Source organism: Scomber japonicus, chromosome 22 (genome assembly GCF_027409825.1).
Source record: "Scomber japonicus isolate fScoJap1 chromosome 22, fScoJap1.pri, whole genome shotgun sequence".
Lineage (NCBI taxonomy): Eukaryota > Metazoa > Chordata > Actinopteri > Scombriformes > Scombridae > Scomber > Scomber japonicus.
This window is the reverse complement of record NC_070599.1, coordinates 23817887-23836731: the sequence shown is the minus strand read 5'-3', so window position 1 is coordinate 23836731 and position 18845 is coordinate 23817887. Positions and strand designations below refer to the sequence as shown.

The 18845-nt window shown below is 40.6% G+C and overlaps 1 protein-coding gene across 1 annotated transcript; it reads right to left on the bottom strand.

Moving 5' to 3' along the window:
* Nucleotides 1–5012: 5012 nt before the first annotated feature.
* On the bottom strand, nucleotides 5013–16246 carry LOC128383570 (zinc finger protein 658B-like). The gene is made up of 4 exons (XM_053343174.1): nucleotides 16043–16246; nucleotides 11447–13331; nucleotides 11141–11295; nucleotides 5013–5960 (listed from the first exon to the last, which is right to left on the bottom strand). Exons 1-4 carry the CDS (start codon nucleotides 16244–16246, stop codon nucleotides 5067–5069), a joined length of 3138 nt encoding a protein of 1045 aa, XP_053199149.1. The 3' UTR covers nucleotides 5013–5066.
* Nucleotides 16247–18845: the final 2599 nt, after the last annotated feature.

Below are 18845 nucleotides of genomic sequence, written 5' to 3'. Positions count from 1 at the left end.
GTGCTCTGGGTCCTGGTTCTCCTCCATTCCTCTCTAGTTGTGATCTTGGACAGAAAAATCCAGCAGACCTTCACTCTCCTTCCGACCTAGTTTACCACACACACTTTAGTACGGAAGCCTCGACGGCTGCTTTCCCATAGAAACCGCGCTCACTCGTCCCGCGAAATAGCTTGTAAAATCGCCGCGAAATAGATGGTAAAATTGCACTCTTTGAAAATGACAGCTCACGACCACACACACGCAGAACGTTGGTAAGTTATCGTTTTACGTGAATTCACCATAGTTTTAAGTTTAGTTTAAAACTATATATAAACTATAAAGAGTTTAGTTTTAAATCTATAGTTTGAACCGTTTGAACCCCCCCCCCCCCCCCCCCCCGACTTTTACCATGTGTACAAGTTATACATCAATCTATCCACTCAGCGCGGTGTCAGCGCTTCATTATTGAATCCGTTCCGCGTATCTATTGAGAGAAAACCCAAATCAATGAAATTACCGGCAGCTTCTCGCATATCTTTTTTCTTCTTTTTTGTCTCCCTTAAAGAAATCTTTATTGACAATAATATTTCAGTACAAAGGCAGTTATTAATGTACATACAAACAAATTAACAGCAGCCAGGGGGGTTATTCAAATATTATATGTTTTGATAGCTTTCTTATTATTTGAGTCACAGACGCTCTGGATGTTTTGTTCAGTTTCCCTTTGGAATGCCAAAAAACAGGGGTTCAAGTGACTAAATTTAGCTTTGTGTATATGGCATTTCCATAATATTATTAGATTTATGACATACAGCTCTTTCTGTTTTTTACTTTTGACATCATGGACACCAAAAACAACAGTCCAGACATAAACCTGACATGACGTATTACTTCTCTCCAGAAGGTGGCAGTGGAGTGACAATGCCAGAACAGGTGCATCACAGTTTCAGGCTCAGATTCACAGAGAACTCCGAGGGGTATTGCACGAAACCAGGATAAGGGATTAAGCCGGGATATGTTAGTTATCCTAGCTGAATTTAGCCTCAAGTCGGTTGCATGAAAGCAGGTTAAATTTAACCTGGCCCAGTTACTATGGTGATTTATTCTCTGCAGCTAGCCTGCTCCAGACCAGGCTAACAACCAGGCTAAGATTATTCTCAGGGATTTATCTGGCAGTTCTGTCAATCTTGTGACAAATTAATGCATTTACAGCATTTCCATGGTCTTTCTAAATATGTTGATATAATAGACTATATTGTCGTTTCATTAAAGTCTGTTGACTGTTTAATTGCAACAGTCATTTTATAGACATTCATGTGGTATCATTATTGTGTATAATGTACAGTAGATTTACTTTGTACTATTTACTAGCCGATACTCACAATGTTACTTGGCTGCTTCTGAGGCTGAGCAGCATCTGGGTCCTGTTACACATGTTATTTTCTATTAGCACCAAATCACTGATTTCATATCCATTATGGACTAAATGAGCAAGACATTTCCATAAAATTGACATGATACCTCAAGCCTGGAGCCCAGCAACACTGTCTCCTCATCTGCAGAAGTGCATCCTGCAGCTGCAGATGTGCCTTCCCCCTGCCCTACACCTAATTATAATAATTGTTTGCACTTAATTATATTTCCTGAGTAGCATGCACTTTTACTTGCCACATTTAAACCAAAGTGTTTAATTTAATTTAAATCAAAACTGTTGATTAGTGGGCTTGGACAGTAACTTCTTTAGTCCTATGATTGTAATTTTAACAGTTCTAGTGGAGCACTGTTGTATTAATTGTACTTTTTTTTTTTTTTAAGTATATTTTTTGGGCTTTTTGCCTTTGATGTACATGTTAGCAGAGAGAGACAGGAAAACTGGAGACAGAGAGGGGGGAACCTATTAACCTATTAATTGTACATTAATTGCACTACTTATGCATTGAGCCGGTCCGCGATTGTCTGCCAGGCTTTCTCCCTTTCTTTGATTACAGTGCTTTGTGCTTGTGTTGCCTTTTTTTCTTATAATTTCTTTAACCTCATCATGAAACTCCATCAGGAGCTGTTGTTCAGCGGCCGTGAAGAATGACGCGCAACACCTTTCCATTTTCCAATCTGTGATTCTGTGATCGATGCCATGGGTCTATTTGAGAATGCCGTGAACACGCATTTATCCCAACTATCTACACCTGGCTTGACATAGCCGCACCTTTTCATCCTGGCTCAGCAAACGTGCAACCGAATAAGCCAAGATGCGCCGGTCAGACTAGATCAAGCTGCGCTTGCTCAGTTATCCTGGATTTCTTTATTCTACTTTTGTGCAATACCCCTCTGATCTGGATGATAAGACAACACGGCTCACTCTGCGGTGGTCGGCTCGTTTACCTCTAGTTTGCGAGTGCTATTTTTTTGCAACGTGGCTGAATATTTTTTCGACTCTGAGGTGGTGGACGATGACTTTGTTTATGACGGACGTCCTCACCGTTTTGAGCCAGAGTATACGGATGAGGAGCTTGTTGAAAGAAGGATGTGGATGCTGGCCAAAGAACAACAAACGGCTGCGCGTCCGCGAGTAGAAGGTAACTGGTGGTTCTTGTGGACAATGTTCATCGATGACTACAGAGGAGGAATGCCTCTGTTGCTCAGAGTGGGACTTGAGGCCAGGAGATTAGCGTCTGGATGTGTCAATAGACGTATAGATGCTCTGCTAATATCCATAAAAGACATTTATGCTGCTGTGCTTACCACTGAGTGTGACCATGTAGGAGCCAAAGCAATGTATTTCCCAGATCGGGATCGTCTTGTGCGTCTTGGACTCGTGACCACTAGAGTCAATGCAGAGGATAAATGAGGCCAAGACGATCCAGATGGTTCCTCATCTGCTCTGTGTTGGCTTTTGATTGGAGTGGATTGCGGGTGTGTTTCAAAGTCTGGTTCCAGAAAATATACCTCACCACTGGCACTTACCTAAAAAATAACATAAGCATGTTACACAGCATCATGAAAAACAGCTTTTAGTTGAATACACTGTTGATAGGGTTTCTATTTGTAGCCTACATGTAGGTACGGGTGTGTGTCTATGTTCCCATTTGAAATTGCTATTTTATTATCTATAGATTGTTCTTTTTATTCTTTATGTTGTTATTGTCACTATGTGTAACGCTGTTGTTGCACTGTCATTTCCAAGCTTGGGATGTATAAAGTCTATCTATCTATTTATCTATATTACACCGATCCATGTGCACAGGTTATAGCCTAATAAAATCATTACCCAAACCTGCACTAGAAATGCATTACCTCCGTTGTGTCTGTTGTGCCTTCTGCGACCATCGGGATAGCAGTCTTCCTGAGGTTCAGACGCTGAATTTTCTGGCCTTCTCTCATTGGCTTTGGAGGAAAAAAGTCATCTGGCGTGAAGTGAGTACTGCAAACCCGATGATCCGCAACTCTTAATGTTTCCACTTGAGTATTCGGGTCCATTTTCAGCGCAACTAGCCAGAGCTTCAGTAAGTCCAGGTTGCGGAGAGGAAGCCTGTGGAAGCTGAGCGTCGTCCAAGTGGTCATTTTGTTCGGACAATTTGGAAATACACAGAAACGAACCATAGTTGTGCCAAATTGCAGCTAAACAAACCGACCGCCGTGTTGTGGCTGCGCGCGACGTCCGGAAATGACATCGTCCAGATCAGAGGTTAGTACGTCCACAGACCCCGGGTGTTGATAACATGCCACCACGGGCTCGGAGGGGAATAGCACTGATGTATCATAACTAAATATTGGTGAAATGAACTAGTTTCGCGGCTGTACTTTGAGTGGTGATCACTTCAGTGATGAAGACAAATTCACAAGGCTCCGTTGGTCTTATTTGAATATATAAAGTTTATTTAGAACACAAGTAACAATATCTGATGCATCACACAAGTCTTTGGCAGAGTGTATTTGACATGTAAAGACACCAAAAACCTAACAAGTATAAGTTTCATACATTCTTATAGAGAAGAACCAGACGTGTCAAGTTAGGAGGGAAAACTGAAGTTCCAACAGGTCAAGATGCCTACTTATCAAAATATAAAGACATCTGTTCACCAGCTGAGGCCATCTACACAACTATTTCTGTATGTGTGAACAACCGAACGCAACATTAGTCATGTGTTTGAGAAGAAACTGTAAGAAAATGTGTGTATTTAAACAATATCACATCTCCTCCCTCTCTCTGGGCTCACATTTGATTTTGTGATACGGTCCAACATCATGTAATAATTATGATGGAGCTTAAAAACAGTAACAGTAAAGAAAATATTCAAGGATAATATTGAAACAAGATACAAATAGGGTTAAAGTGAAACAGAAAGTAGTACATAAAACAACAATTGGATATGCTAAAGGGAGTACTCAAGGATAATATACACAAGATTCTTTATCCAGCCAAAAAACAAACAAAAATATACAGTACAGCACTTTACAGTTTTCTGTCTGCTAACGTTAACTGTTCCTCTTCTCTCTCAGGGGGGGCCGAGCTGAGTCTTCCGTGTACAGCTGAGACACAGACAGGCAGTGGTGGAGAGTAACTTAAGTAATTTAACAACACAATCCCCATGAAAGAAGACTCTGAAAATACTAATGTAAAGGATTTGATTGAATGATAGACGAAAACTATAACCATCTTGACTGACCTGCCCTCCTGGTGAACATGTCACTTATTTTACAATATTTAGCTGCATCAGTGGCAAGGGGTTTGTGTTTTCTGTCCCTCTCCCTCCATGCTCCACCTTTCCTTTACTTCTGTCCCTCCATTTCTTGTGACTTGAACAGGGCAGATGTAAGACAGCGGACCTGTCATATTTTTGGTTGCTGTGCATCGCCGAGCCGCGTGATTCCGCCTGTGCTTTTGGGCTTTTTGCCTTTATTTAGATAGTAGTCTTCTGGGGTTGCTGATGGCATACTTCCTAATTGTAAAGTTACAGTTGACAGCCCTCAGATTGCAGAGAAGCTCAGGATAGAACAACACTTATTAAAAGGCATGAAGAGGACAAAGGGGGACACTGCTAACACAATGCTGAATGACTGAGTTGGTGCCTTTTAGATCACTCACTTGATTAGTTGAGTGGCTCACACCAGTACGGCTTCTCTCCTGGGTGAATAAGTTGATGTCTTTTTAGGGCCTTGACAGAAGGGACATTTTTGCCACCTTGGTCATAGCTGTACGGATTCTCCCCAGTGTGAATGTGTTGGTGTCTTTTAAGCTGGCCATTTGTAGTATAGGTTTTCCCACATTGGTCACAGCTGTACGGCTTTTCTCCAGTGTGAATGTGTTGGTGGCTTTTACGTTGGCCATTTGTAGCAAAGGTTTTCCCACATTGGTCACAGCTGTACAGCTTTTCTCCAGTGTGAATGTATTGGTGGACTTTACGCTGGTCATTTGTAGCAAAAGTTTTCCCACATTGGTCACAGCTGTATGGCTTCTGTCCAGTGTGAACGCGTTGGTGGACTTTTAGAGTCATCTTTCGATTGAAGGTTTTCCCACATTGGTCACAGCTGTACGGCTTCTCTCCACTGTGAATGCGTTTGTGACTCCTTAAGGAACTGCCGTAAACAAAAGTTTTCCCACATAGCTCACACCAGTACGGCTTCTCTCCAGTGTGAATGCGTTGGTGGACCTTTAGAGTCATGCTTTGACTGAAAGTTTTCCCACATTGGTCACAGTTGTACAGCTTCTCTCCAGCGTGAATGTGTTTGTGATATCTTAAGGAACTGCCGTAAGGAAAGGTTTTCCCACATTGGTCACACCAGTATGGCTTCTCCCCAGTGTGAATGCGTTGGTGGACTTTTAGAGTCATGTTTCGAGTGAAAGTTTTCCCACATTGGTCACAGCAGTACAGCTTGTCTCCAGTGTGAACTCTCTGATGAATCTGTAAGTATTCTGCTGTTGTGAAGGTTTTGTCACAGTGTTGACAGCAGTGATGTTGGAGTCCCTTTCTTCTTTTAAGTTTCTATAGCAAAAGACAAAAAAAGAAAAAGAGAGAGAATAAATAAGTGAAATGACCTGGTGGAGCATGTGATTAGAACCATAAATAACACTGAGATAATTCATCAAATCACAGTGTTCAAGTTAAAGTAAAGCATTACAAACCAGCTCATCAGTCAACAACCTCATTACATTATTGGAAATTTAGAATCAAGAGTTTTTTAAGCTTGACCTATATCCATTACTCTCCATACTGCCTTGAACCACCTCAAACGCAGGAACAGCTACGTCAGGATGCTTTTTGTGGATTACTCATTCGCCTTTAACACCATCATCCCAGACATCCTGATAAATAAACTGCTGAACCTTCGCCTCCTCCCACCCACCTGCAGCTGGATTAAAGACTTCTTGACTAACCGTCCACAGTCTGTCAGAGTCGGCCCTCACCTTTCCTCCACAATCACACTCAGCATCGGCTCACCTCAGGGCTGTGTGCCCTGAGTCCCCTCCTCTATTCATTCGCAGGAAGTCAAGAACCTGTCCAAGTGGTGCTCTGCTAACAAGCTCATCCTCAACACTACAAAAACAAAAGAACTTATAATCGACTTTAGGAAACTCAACACACACCACCAGCCTATCTTCATAAATGATGTGTGTGTGTGGAGAGAGCTTGCTCATTCAAATTCCTTGGCATCCACATCAGACTGTCTGTCATGGTCACTAAACACCTCTGCGACTGTTAAAAAGGCACAACAGCACCTCCACTTTCTGAGAATACTCAGGAAAAACAAACTGAGTGAAAAGCTGCTGGTCTACTTCTACAGATCAACAATCGAGAGCATCCTGTCATACTGCATTTCTGTGTGGTTTGCTGGATGCTCTGCTGCAGACAAAAAATCTCTCCAGAGAATCAGAGCTGAAATCATCATTAAGGACAATAGCCCCAGCCACCATGTTTGAACTGTTACCCTCTGGTAGGCGATATAGGTCCATCAAATCCAGAACCACCAGATTCATAAACAGTTTCTATCCATACGCTATAACCTCATTAAACAAACACAGATAATAAAGCCTCCCCACCTGCTGCCCTCTTGCACATGAACACCTGTTCTGCATTTTAAATTGTTTCATTTATTGTACATTTGTTGTATTCATTGTATATTGTTGTATCTATTTGTTTATTGTATGTGTGTACCAAAGTCGAGTAGCACCCTCGTTGTACTGTCATGTTCAATGATGATGAAGGCATTCAATTCACTGATACCCTGCACTAACATCAACTGTTAACAAAAGGAAAGGACCAGAGTCCAGTGACAGTGCTTCAACTAGCATGCAGTGGAAGGAAAGCTCCAAATCTTCTTAGAAGAACCTGCAAACCTGCTTACCTAGGGAACTCCAGCACTGGCAAACGAGACCAGCTGACCGACACAAACTGAAGAATTAAACAACTTAAACCAACTCTGAGGTGAAGAAAATATTTAGTACTCAGTCCCTTTGATCTAAACAACCCTAACCCATGCTCAGCATGTTGGACAGCCATGACCTTCCCCCAAGTGAACAGCTGTCCTGCCCCCTCATTTAGTTCTTTTCATTCAGGCAGGAGACAGTAAGATGCTTTCAAATGGATTCATTCGTTAATCAATGCAGTCAACTTTCGCCTGTGTATCATTTATCTTATATAACAATAATATTTCATCATCATGCGAAGTATTTGATAAAGATAACACAACAGTTGCGTTTTCACTGTAAACCACATTTTTTCCACAGAAAAACCTTAATCAGGTATCTATAAGGGAATCGATAAATAATAATGGAATTGGTTTCAATAAAATCTTATTAATTCCCATCCCTAGTCTCCAAATGACTCAAAAGGAGTCGGATGATTTAACTTGGTCTAAGACCTGTAATGACACCAGGACAGATTTGGACACAGCTTGCACGTTAGATCTCAACCTCAGACAAGACAGACTATCTGAGAGACCAGCCTAGATGTTTAAAGTTGTTGTGCATGGCATTCAAGAATTTGGGGAAAGAAAATGTGTCTGAAACTTAAGAAAATGTGAGAAACAAATTCAGTGAAAAACTGAAACTGGATCGCACAAAGATAGAGTCGGATTGGGCCCAAAGGAGGCTGCCAACTAATTGTTGTGTCAGCATATTATTATTATTATTATTACCATTATTAGTATTTTAGGCATATTCTTTTTTCTGTGCAACGCAAAGCACATTACACACAACTGACTGTTAACATTATTTGACAGAATGAGTGCCCAACAAAGTTACTTCATCATTTATCACTTGCTGTTATATTACATATTCCAACTGTTGAATAGCGTGAGTCTCGACTTAATATCACCGTAGTTGATAACACAATAAGCACTCGATCTCGGAGACCTCATTATCATGTCACTTTGTAATGGCTCTACAACTTCACATATATGCATTGTGGGAAACAGTGCTAACAGCAACTTGTATGAATAAATACAGAAGAAATATGGTTAATATAGGCTATGACATGCTACCCATCTAAATACAATATTCTGGTAAGAAGAGAAATGAGTCATGCTACATAAGGATAATAGAGAAATAAACTAGTTAGTTAGGGTCATATTTATTCATATGTGTTGTTGTTGTTGTTGTCAGAACTGTGTCCCACAATGCATCTGTATAATGTAGGGCTATTATAGAGTTATACATGGTGAAACTATGAGTGACTTTAGTAGGTAGATTTATTCAGATTACTAAAATTTGGTGATTGCATTCTCAACTGACTAATGGAAATGCGAACACTACAATGCACAACGGACCATTATAGTCTCGCAGGTCTATAAGGTAATTATTTAAATATGGTTAAAAAACGTCAACCTGACTAAAATGTCGTTATATGTGCATCAGAGCCAACTGTACCAAACAGTGCAGGGGGAGCTGATGCTCCGATGGGGGCCCTCCAGCTAATGGTCCCAGGGTTCACGTTTCTCATGGTAGTGTGTAGAGTCGAGCATGCGCAGTGATATTTATACATTGTAAGAAAAAAGGTCAGATAAAGAAGTAACACATTTCGTGTGGGAAACAGGCTTTCACACACTTGCATACGTGTTGTGTATCAAATGCGAGCTGTGTTAGAAAAAGAAAAACGAGTACTTTTCTACTACAACCACATAAAGATACAAACTGAAAAGCTTCCAACTTCCAACTTTGTTGAAATTTTATCAGAAAAGCAGCGAAACCACGTCAGCCTGGAGCAGAGTGACCAAAGTCTTACTGTTCATCATTTAGACACACACAAAACATCACTGTTCAAAACATATTTACGCTCCGTGACTCGTCCTCGTGTCTTTAGTGTCGTTATGAAGCTGGTTTTATCATGAAGTGATGAACACTGACCTGTTTATCGGTGGTAACAGCTACTGGGTCTGATTCTTCCATTTTAACGGTGTTATCAGTGCAGTGCTCTGGGTCCTGGTTCTCCTCCATTCCTCTCTAGTTGTGATCCTGAACAGTGAAATCCAGCAGACTGTCTCTGTCCTTCCGACCCAGTTTACCACACACACAGTACGGAAGCCTCGACGGCTGCCATTGAAACCGCATTCTCGCGTCCCGCGAAATAGACTGTTAACTTGCACTCTTTGAAAATGCTCACGACCACACACACGCATAACTTTGGTAAGTTGTCTTTTTATGTGAATTCACCACAGTTTTAAGTTGGTAGTTCTAATATTATCTCCTGCATCTCACACGTTTTGTACAACCTGACTGACGTCCTTGGTACTAAATCATCGTCAAGTCATGAACACTGAGTATTAAATACACTTCACTTCTAGAAGTCTATTAGCCTAATTTTTAACCCTCTGGGACATGACACTCATTAAATGTAGATCTGAACATCAAGAGGAGTGAACATTGAGGCATGAAAGAGAAATTGAGAAAGAGAATTTTAATAAATTGGCCTTGATGCCACCTTGTGGCTTTATTATGGAACTGCCACTGTTGGCCAGCAATGTAACAGAGTGTCTATATGCCTAGCCCCACGAACAAACCTAGTCTGTTTCCTCAAGTCTCTAAGCAAAGACACATTATGGAGTTAGACTCTCTGCCTGATTACTAAATCACCCCAATAAATATTACAAAAATAAAGGAGATCAGAGAATACAATATGCATTTAATCTTTTTTACAAAAGTTTATGATGAGAGATCTTAATACTTTTTTGTTTTAGGCTACATTTTCTTCACACCAAGACTAGTAATAATAAACAAAAAGTACACAAATTAGCAATGATAATCACTCTCTCCTTTAAATTTAAACAGTTTTCCTTACTTACAGGTTTCAATTTACAGTATCTCATGTAAGTGTATACTGAACAGCTCCAAAACAGTGCATCATGGACTGTATGTAGAATAATTCACAAGGCTCTATTGATCTTATTTGAATATATGTAGTTTATTTAGAACACAAGTAACAATATCTGATGCATCACACAAGTCTTTGGCACAGTGCATATATGGAAACACAAACTCCAAAAATCTACATTCTTATAGAGAAAAACCAGACCTGTCAGGTTAGGAGGGAAAGCTGATGGTGCAACAGGTCAAGATGCCCTTGTTCATTAGCCAAGGCCATCTCCACAACTATTTCTGTATGTGTGAACAACCGAATGCAACATTAGCAATGGGTTTGAGAAGACACTGTACGAAAATGTGTGTATTTAAACAATATCACATCTCCTCCCTCTCTCAAGACCAACTTTTGATTTTCCAACAACATGTAATACTAATTTCTACTACTTGTCTTGAGGGATTTTAAAAACACCAACAATTAAGAAAATATTCAAGGATAATATTGAAACAGGATACAATCAGGTCAAAGTGGAACTTATAGGTAGGTGTTTAAAAGAGTTAAAAGAGTATAAAGCAATACATAAAACATTCAAGGGAGTATCACACCAAAAAACAAAAACAATCCAAATGTACAATATACATTGACATTGACTGCTGGAGAAGTTGTGACCAAAGAAAGCAAATCACTCATGTTTTAAGTGTCTGATTAAATTAAGCCTTCACAGATAATGCCATAAATCCTCTATGCCCACATATGTACAAACCCAATACATCTACTAAATATACAATTAGTGTATTGATTCGTTGTTGTAAAAACAAGAAAACATAACTACACAGAGATTAAGACTACTCTCTCAGGGTCAGCGATACCCAAGAGTTATCCGAGTTCCTGGTTGCAGACACCTCTTCACTACTCGGAGACAGTAACACTTTCGACCTGGCCTTCTTAATGAGTTTATCCAGTCTCTTCCTGTCCGCCACCGAGGTGCTGCTGCTGCTCCAGCTGACCACCCCATAAAAGATGGCTGATGCCACAACAGTGTCAAAGAAGGTCTTCAGGAGCGCCCCCTGCACTCCAAAAGACCTCAGTCTCCTGAGCAGGTAGAGTCTGCTCTGACTCTTCATATGAAGTATGTTAGTGCTATCTGTCCAGTTCAGTTTATGTGAGTGGCTCACACCAGTACGGATTCTCGACCGTATGAATACGTTGATGTCTTTTTAGGGACCTGGCGTCAGCGAAACATATTCCACATTGCTTACAGCTGTACGGCTTCTCTCCAGTGTGAATACGCTGGTGGCTTCTTAAAGTACTGTCTTGAGTGAAAGTTTCCCCACATTGGTCACACCAGTACGGCTTCTCTCCAGTGTGAATGCGTAGATGGGCTTTTAGAGCACCGCCTGTAGAGAACGTTTTCCCACATTGGTCACAGCTGTACAGCTTTTCTCCAGTGTGTATGTATTGGTGGCTTTTAAGCTGGCCATTTGTAGCGAATGTTTTCCCACATTGGTCACAGCTGTACGGCTTTTCTCCAGTGTGAATGTGTTGGTGGATTTTAAGATTGCAATTTTTAGAGAAGGTTTTCCCACATTGGTCACAGCTGTACGGCTTTTCTCCAGTGTGAATGTGTTGGTGGCTTTTAAGCTGGCTATTTGAAGCGAAGATTTTCCCACATTGGTCACAGCTGTACGGCTTTTCTCCAGTGTGAATGTGTTGGTGGCTTTTAAGTAGGCTATTTGAAGCGAAGGTTTCCCCACAGTGGTCACAGCTGTACGGCTTTTCTCCAGTGTGAATGTGTTGGTGGCTTTTAAGCTGGCCATTTGTAGCGAAGGTTTTCCCACATTGGTCACAGCTGTACGGCTTTTCTCCAGTGTGAATTCGTTGATGGATTTTAAGATTGCCATTATGAGAGAAGGTTTTCCCACATTGGTCACAGCTGTACGGCTTTTCTCCAGTGTGAATGTGTTGGTGGCTTTTAAGCTGGCCATTTGTAGCGAAGGTTTTCCCACATTGGTCACAGCTGTACCGCTTTTCTCCAGTATGAATGTATTGGTGGGTTTTAAGATTGCCATTTGAAGCAAAGGTTTTCCCACATTGGTCACAGCTGTACGGCTTTTCTCCAGTGTGAATGTGTTGGTGGCTTTTAAGTAGGCTATTTGAAGCGAAGGTTTCCCCACAGTGGTCACAGCTGTACGGCTTTTCTCCAGTGTGAATGTGTTGGTGGCTTTTAAGCCGGCCATTTGTAGCGAAAGTTTTCCCACACTGGTCACAGCTGTATGGCTTCTCTCCAGTGTGTATGTATTGGTGGATTTTAAGATCACCATTTGTAGCGAAAGTTTTCCCACACTGGTCACAGCTGTATGGCGTCTCTCCAGTGTGTATGTATTGGTGGGTTTTAAGATGGCTATTTGAAGTAAAGGTTTTCCCACATTGGTCACAGCTGTACGGCTTCTCTCCATTGTGAATGTATTGGTGGGTTTTAAGATGGCTATTTGTAGCGAAGGTTTTCCCACATTGGTCACAGCTGTACGGCTTCTCTCCATTGTGAATGTATTGGTGGGTTTTAAGATTGCCATTTGTAGCAAAGGTTTTCCCACATTGGTCACAGCTGTACAGCTTCTCTCCAGTGTGAATGCGTCGATGGGCTTTTAGAATACCACCTGTAGAGAAAGTTTTCCCACATTGGTCACAGCTGTACGGCTTCTCTCCAGTGTGAATGCGTTGATGGATTTTAAACTGGCCATTTGTAGCGAAGGTTTTCCCACATTGGTCACAGCTGTATGGCTTCTCTCCAGAGTGTATGTATTGGTGGATTTTAAGATCACCATTTGTAGCGAAAGTTTTCCCACATTGGTCACAGCTGTATGGCTTCTCTCCAGTGTGTATGTATTGGTGGATTTTAAGCTGGCCATTTGTAGTGAAGGTTTTCCCACACTGGTCACAGCTGTATGGCTTCTCTCCAGTGTGAATGCGTTGATGGATCTTTAAATATGCTGATTTTGTGAAGGCTTCGTCACAGTCTTGACAGCAGTGATGTTTGAGTCCCTTTCTTCTTTTACGTTTCTATAACAAAAGACAAACGTAAAGAGAGAATAAGTGAGATGATATAGTGATGCAAGTGATCAAATCCACAAATAACACCAAGATCTTACATCAAATCCCAGTTCAAGACGAACTGAAGTTTAATCAACCAGCTGACTTTTCTTTAATATCAGTCAACAACCTCATAACATAATAGAAAATTTAGGATCCAGAGCGTTTGGGGCTTGACCAAAACCACACACATGAAGGAGTTCTAGACTTCTGCTGACCTTCAGTTGTGATCTGCCCCAGTTAAACAGTATGGTAACAGTCAGCTATGAACAGTTCACACACTAAATGCAGTTTGATTCCTAGTCAGAAGGTGTTTAATGTTTGACTGAGCCAGAGGCACGTTATACAGGTAGCAACAGAACAAAGCACTTGAACTTTATTAACACATATAGTTGCTATGCTGCTGAAAGCTCTTTCTGCTCAGTGTCTACAGCTCTCTCTTTCTACCATAAAACTCTCACAAGACTCGTCACTGTAATGTTAAGATATCGCTCTGCTGACAACACCAACATGATTTATAATACACCTTCAAGTCTGAAATCCAAAGTTTGAAAGAGATTTGGATTTTACAATAATGGAATACTAATGACACACTAGATAAAACCGCTGCAATATGTGAGGAGCATAAAACATCACTAACTATAACAACAACAATGTGAGCCTCCACACAATGAACTAAAAACCTGTAAACAGCGGTGTCAAGCACGCACTGCGTACTCCAGCTGCATTTACAGCTGAAGAAATGTGATCATTGATGCTGCTGCTGTACGTTGTACACAGAATGAAAAAGGAAAATCTGAAAAGTTTAGAGGTGGGTTGTGATTCAACGTGTTGCTCAGAATTATTTTGGGGCACAAGTTGCTGTGATGATGTTTAAGTATTTACAGACCAAACTGACAGCAGCAGATGTTGTAGCGCAATGTGTAAAAGTGCACCGCTGTTGCAGCGACACATAGCGTATGCTCAGATATGAAATGAGAGAGGAGCAAAGCTGCATTAAAATCAATAAAGTCATCAGTCAGTTTCCAAAATTAAAATATTTGTTGGTTTTGATGTTCTACTGGAAATGTCAGGCTGGATACAGATCTTGCCTTAACTTTCTCCTTTTAGCTCAAGCACTTATGACATTACTAAATGACACAAATTTTCTACCTCAGTGGCATGCTCATTGTTCTCTTATCTGAGCCTACACAGAACTATCAAAATGTTTTATTCCTTTCACCTCCTTAAAGAAATATAATGAAATATATAGTGCAAACGTTGGTCAGATTAATTCGGGGAAAGCATTATTAGTCTTACCTAATATTTTGGAAAAAAATCAGAATTAAGATTAATGAAAAGAAAACATATGTATTTTAATTTTCAGTTAATATTTGGACCCTTGTTTCGTATGGTTTGGTTTGCAAACTGAGGATAAAAGGTAAAGTGTGGCCTTAACGTCAGCACAATGACAGTTTTTAGCAACCAGATACAGTATTGTGTCATGAATTTGGACAAAAGTAGAAGTAATTAATCTCAAATTAATAGCTGAGCTCTTAATAGTTTTCTCCCTGTAACATTATGTGTGTGTGAGTTCACAGAGCCATTAACTCCCATCAACTGAAAGATGAAATGAGCATGTCAGTATTCTGATGAAACTATTTATATGTGGGTTTAAAAAAAAAAGAAGTTTCACACAGTAACCATCTTGATTCATGGGCTTGATAAGGACGTATTTACACCAAATCAGGCGGTGAAACAATCAGAAAATGTTTTACTGATCTGATTCTCCAGGCTTTCAGTGTCAGTGCTCCTTCTCTTCATTCACTCTGTAGCTAGCCAATATTTAGCAAACACCACAATACTACTCTTTCTAATCTGGTTTCTTAAAAAGTGATTCTTGATTCATTTTCTGATCAGTACGGCATGATGAGGATATCTGGTTTTGTTTCAGGTGACATAATAAAGCAGAGGGGATGAATGCTGCCTGTGGAACATCAACAAGGGACCTCATGATGACTTCACCAGTGCTGTGGCTGCTGTTTCACTGCTACAATTTCAATTTGCAGGGTGCTGAAGACCCACAGGTAATGTCTACATGAATATTAGGGCTTGTTTTTTATTTGGTGGTTTAAGGAATGTTTGGATGAGTTGAACCGCATTATCCAATCAGTGACAACCTCCTTTCGTTCCCCCAAAAACAAGTTATGTGTCACAGACTCAACTTGTGTGTGTTTTGGAGACCCGAGAAAAAGAGACCAGTTCAAAGAGAGGGGTTTTGACAAGCTAACCGAAGCAGCTTAGACCAGCAAAGATGGTAAGGCTGGTCAACAAGCTGGTCAGGCTGGTCAGATTTCTAACATATCACTGTTCAAAACATATCAACGCTCCGTGACTCGTCCTCGTGTCTTCAGTGTCGTTATGAAGCCGGAGAAACAGGAGGAAAAAATAGTCTGACAAGGTAGCTACACATTTCGTGTGGGAAACAGGCCATGCTTTCGAGTACTTTTCCACTACAACCACATAAAGATACAAACTGAAAAGCTTCCAACTTTGTGGAACACATAGACTTTATAAAAAAAGCAGCGAAACCACAGTCTGCAGAGTGACCAAAGTCTTATTGTTCAAAACATATTTACGCTCTGTGACTCGTCCTCGTGTCTTTATGAAGCTGGTTTTATCATGAAGTCATGAACACTGACCTGTTTATCGGTGGTAACAGCTACTGGGTCTGATTCTTCCATTTTAACGGTGTTATCAGTGCAGTGCTCTGGGTCCTGGTTCTCGTCCATTCCTCTCTTGTTGTGATCCTGGACAGTAAAATCCAGCAGACTGTCTCTGTCCTTCCGACCCAGTTTACCACACACACGGTACGGAAGCCTCGACGGCTGCCATTGAAACCGCATTCTCGCGTCCCGCGAAATAGACTGTTAACTTGCACTCTTTGAAAATGCTCACGACCACACATACGCATAACTTTGGTAAGTTATCTTTTTATGTGAATTCACCACAGTTTTAAGTTGGTAGTTCTAATATTATCTCCTGCATCTCACACGTTTTGTACAACCTGACTGACGTCCTTGGTACTAAATCATCATGAAGTCATGAACACTGAGTATTAAATACACTTTACTTCTTGAAGTCTATGAGCCTAATTTTTAACCCTCTGGGACATGACACTCATTAAATGTAGATTTGAACATCAAGAGGAGTGAAAATTGAGGCATGAAAGAGTAATTGAGAAAGAGAATTGTAATAAATTGGCTTTGATGCCACCTTGTGGCCTCATTATGAAACTGCCACTGTTGGCCAGCAATGTAACAGAGTGTCTATATGCCCAGCCCCACGAACAAACCTGTAGGTAGTCTGTTTCCTCAAGTCTCTAAGCAAAGACACATTATGGAGTTAGACTCTCTGCCTGATTACTAAATCACCCCAATATATATATAGATATATATAGATCTTAATACTTTTTTGTTTTAGGCTACATTTTCTTTTTGCATACCAAGACTAGTAATAATAAACAAAAAGTACACAAATTAGCAATGATAATCACTCTCTCCTTTCAATTTAAACAGTTTTCCTTACTTACAGGTTTCAATTTACAGTATCTCATGTAAGTATACTGAACAGCTCCAAAACAGTGCATCATGGCCTGTTAGGAAGTCAGATACACACATTCAATTTGAATGCATAGCCTTTAGACAGAAGTTCAGGGCTATAAACAATCAGTCGTCTAAAACAAGTTGGCAGGATCATTTCAAACAAACGTACTAAAGGAGAACACAATCAGCCTTTATACAACATCCCTTATCTATATCTGTGCACTGACATTAGAGCCCACTCATGCTCTAAATGACATTCAAGTTTGAGACTTTTGAACAGTTTCAGAGGGATGAAGACAGATGTAGAACAATTCACAAGGCTCTATTGATCTTATTTGAATATATGTAGTTTATTTAGCACACAAGTAACAATATCTGATGCATCACACAAGTCTTTGGCACAGTGCATATATGGAAACACAAACTCCAAAAATCTACATTCTTATAGAGAAAAAACAGACCTGTCAGGTTAGGAGGGAAAGCTGATGGTGCAACAGGTCAAGATGCCCTTGTTCATTAGCCAAGGCCATCTCCACAACTATTTCTGTATGTGTGAACAACCGAATGCAACATTAGCAATGGGTTTGAGAAGACACTGTACAAAAATGTGTGTATTTAAACAATATGAAATCTCCTCCCTCTCTCAAGACCAACTTTTGATTTTCCAACAACATGTAATACTAATTTCTACTACTTGTCTTGAGGGATTTTAAAAACACCAACAATAAAGAAAATATTCAAGGATAATATTGAAACAGGATACAATCAGGTCAAAGTGGAACTTATTGGTAGGTGTTTAAAAGAGTTAAAAGAGTATAAAGCAATACATAAAACATTCAAGGGAGTATCACACCAAAAATCAAAAACAATCCAAATGTACAATATACATTGACATTGACTGCTGGAGAAATTGTGACCAAAGAAAGCAAATCACTCATGTTTTAAGTGTCTGATTAAATTAAGCCTTCACAGATAATGCCATAAATCTTCTATGCCCACATATGTACAAACCCAATACATCTACTAAATATACAATTAGCGTATTGATTCGTTGTTGTAAAAACAAGAAAATAACTCCACAGAGATTAAGACTACTCTCTCAGGGTCAGCGATACCTGAGAGTTATCCGAGTCCCTGGTTGCAGACACCTCTTCACTACTCAGAGAGTCACATTTTCGACCTTGGTTACTACAGCATCGCTGCCAAACCGTTATCAGTATGACTCATGTTTTCTCCAAACAGAGAAGACAGCTGCATTCACTGTCTCAAGGAGAGACAGTGTAACTCTCTGACAATATTTAGTGCTGTCCTCAGTGACCTCGGGCAAAAAAAAAAAAAGCTCCCACCTCCTCCACTGGGTCGAGGGGGCATCCCAGGAGAGAGCTGGCCTTCTTGATGAGTTTGTGCCCGCTGCACTCCAACTTCATATAAGGTGCGTTAGTGCTATCTGTCCAGTTCAGTTTATGTGAGTGGCTCACACCAGTACGGCTTCTCTCCAGTGTGAATACGTTGGTGGCCTTTAAGACTGCTATTTGTGATGAAAGTTTTCCCACACTGCACGCACCAGTATGCCTTTTCTCCAGTGTGAATACGTTGGTGGCCTTTAAGACTGCTATTTGTGATGAAAGTTTTCCCACACTGCACGCACCAGTATGCCTTTTCTCCAGTGTGAATGCGTTGGTGGCCTTTAAGAGAACCTTGTAAAGGGAAAGTCTTCCCACACTGATTACAACTGTATGGCCTCTCTCCAGTGTGATAGGTTTGGTGGATTATTAGAGACATGCGTAACCTGAATGTTTTCCCACACTGATCACAACTGTACGGCCTCTCTCCAGTGTGAACACGTTGGTATTTTTTTAGAGCAGTGACTCTCGTATATGATTTCCCACATTGGTCACAA

What these genes read in the sequence shown, in the direction of transcription:
- LOC128383570 (XM_053343174.1), bottom strand. Translation starts at nt 16,246, where the DNA reads ATGCGGTTTCAATGGCAGCCGTCGAGGCTTCCGTACCGTGTGTGTGGT. An exon ending in CTGTTACCACCGATAAACAG is followed by an intron (nt 13,332 to 16,042) that starts GTCAGTGTTCAT and finishes CTTTTGTTATAG; the next exon opens with AAACGTAAAAGAAGAAAGGG. An exon ending in GGTCGAGAATCCGTACTGGT is followed by an intron (nt 11,296 to 11,446) that starts GTGAGCCACTCA and finishes TTGTGGCATCAG; the next exon opens with CCATCTTTTATGGGGTGGTC.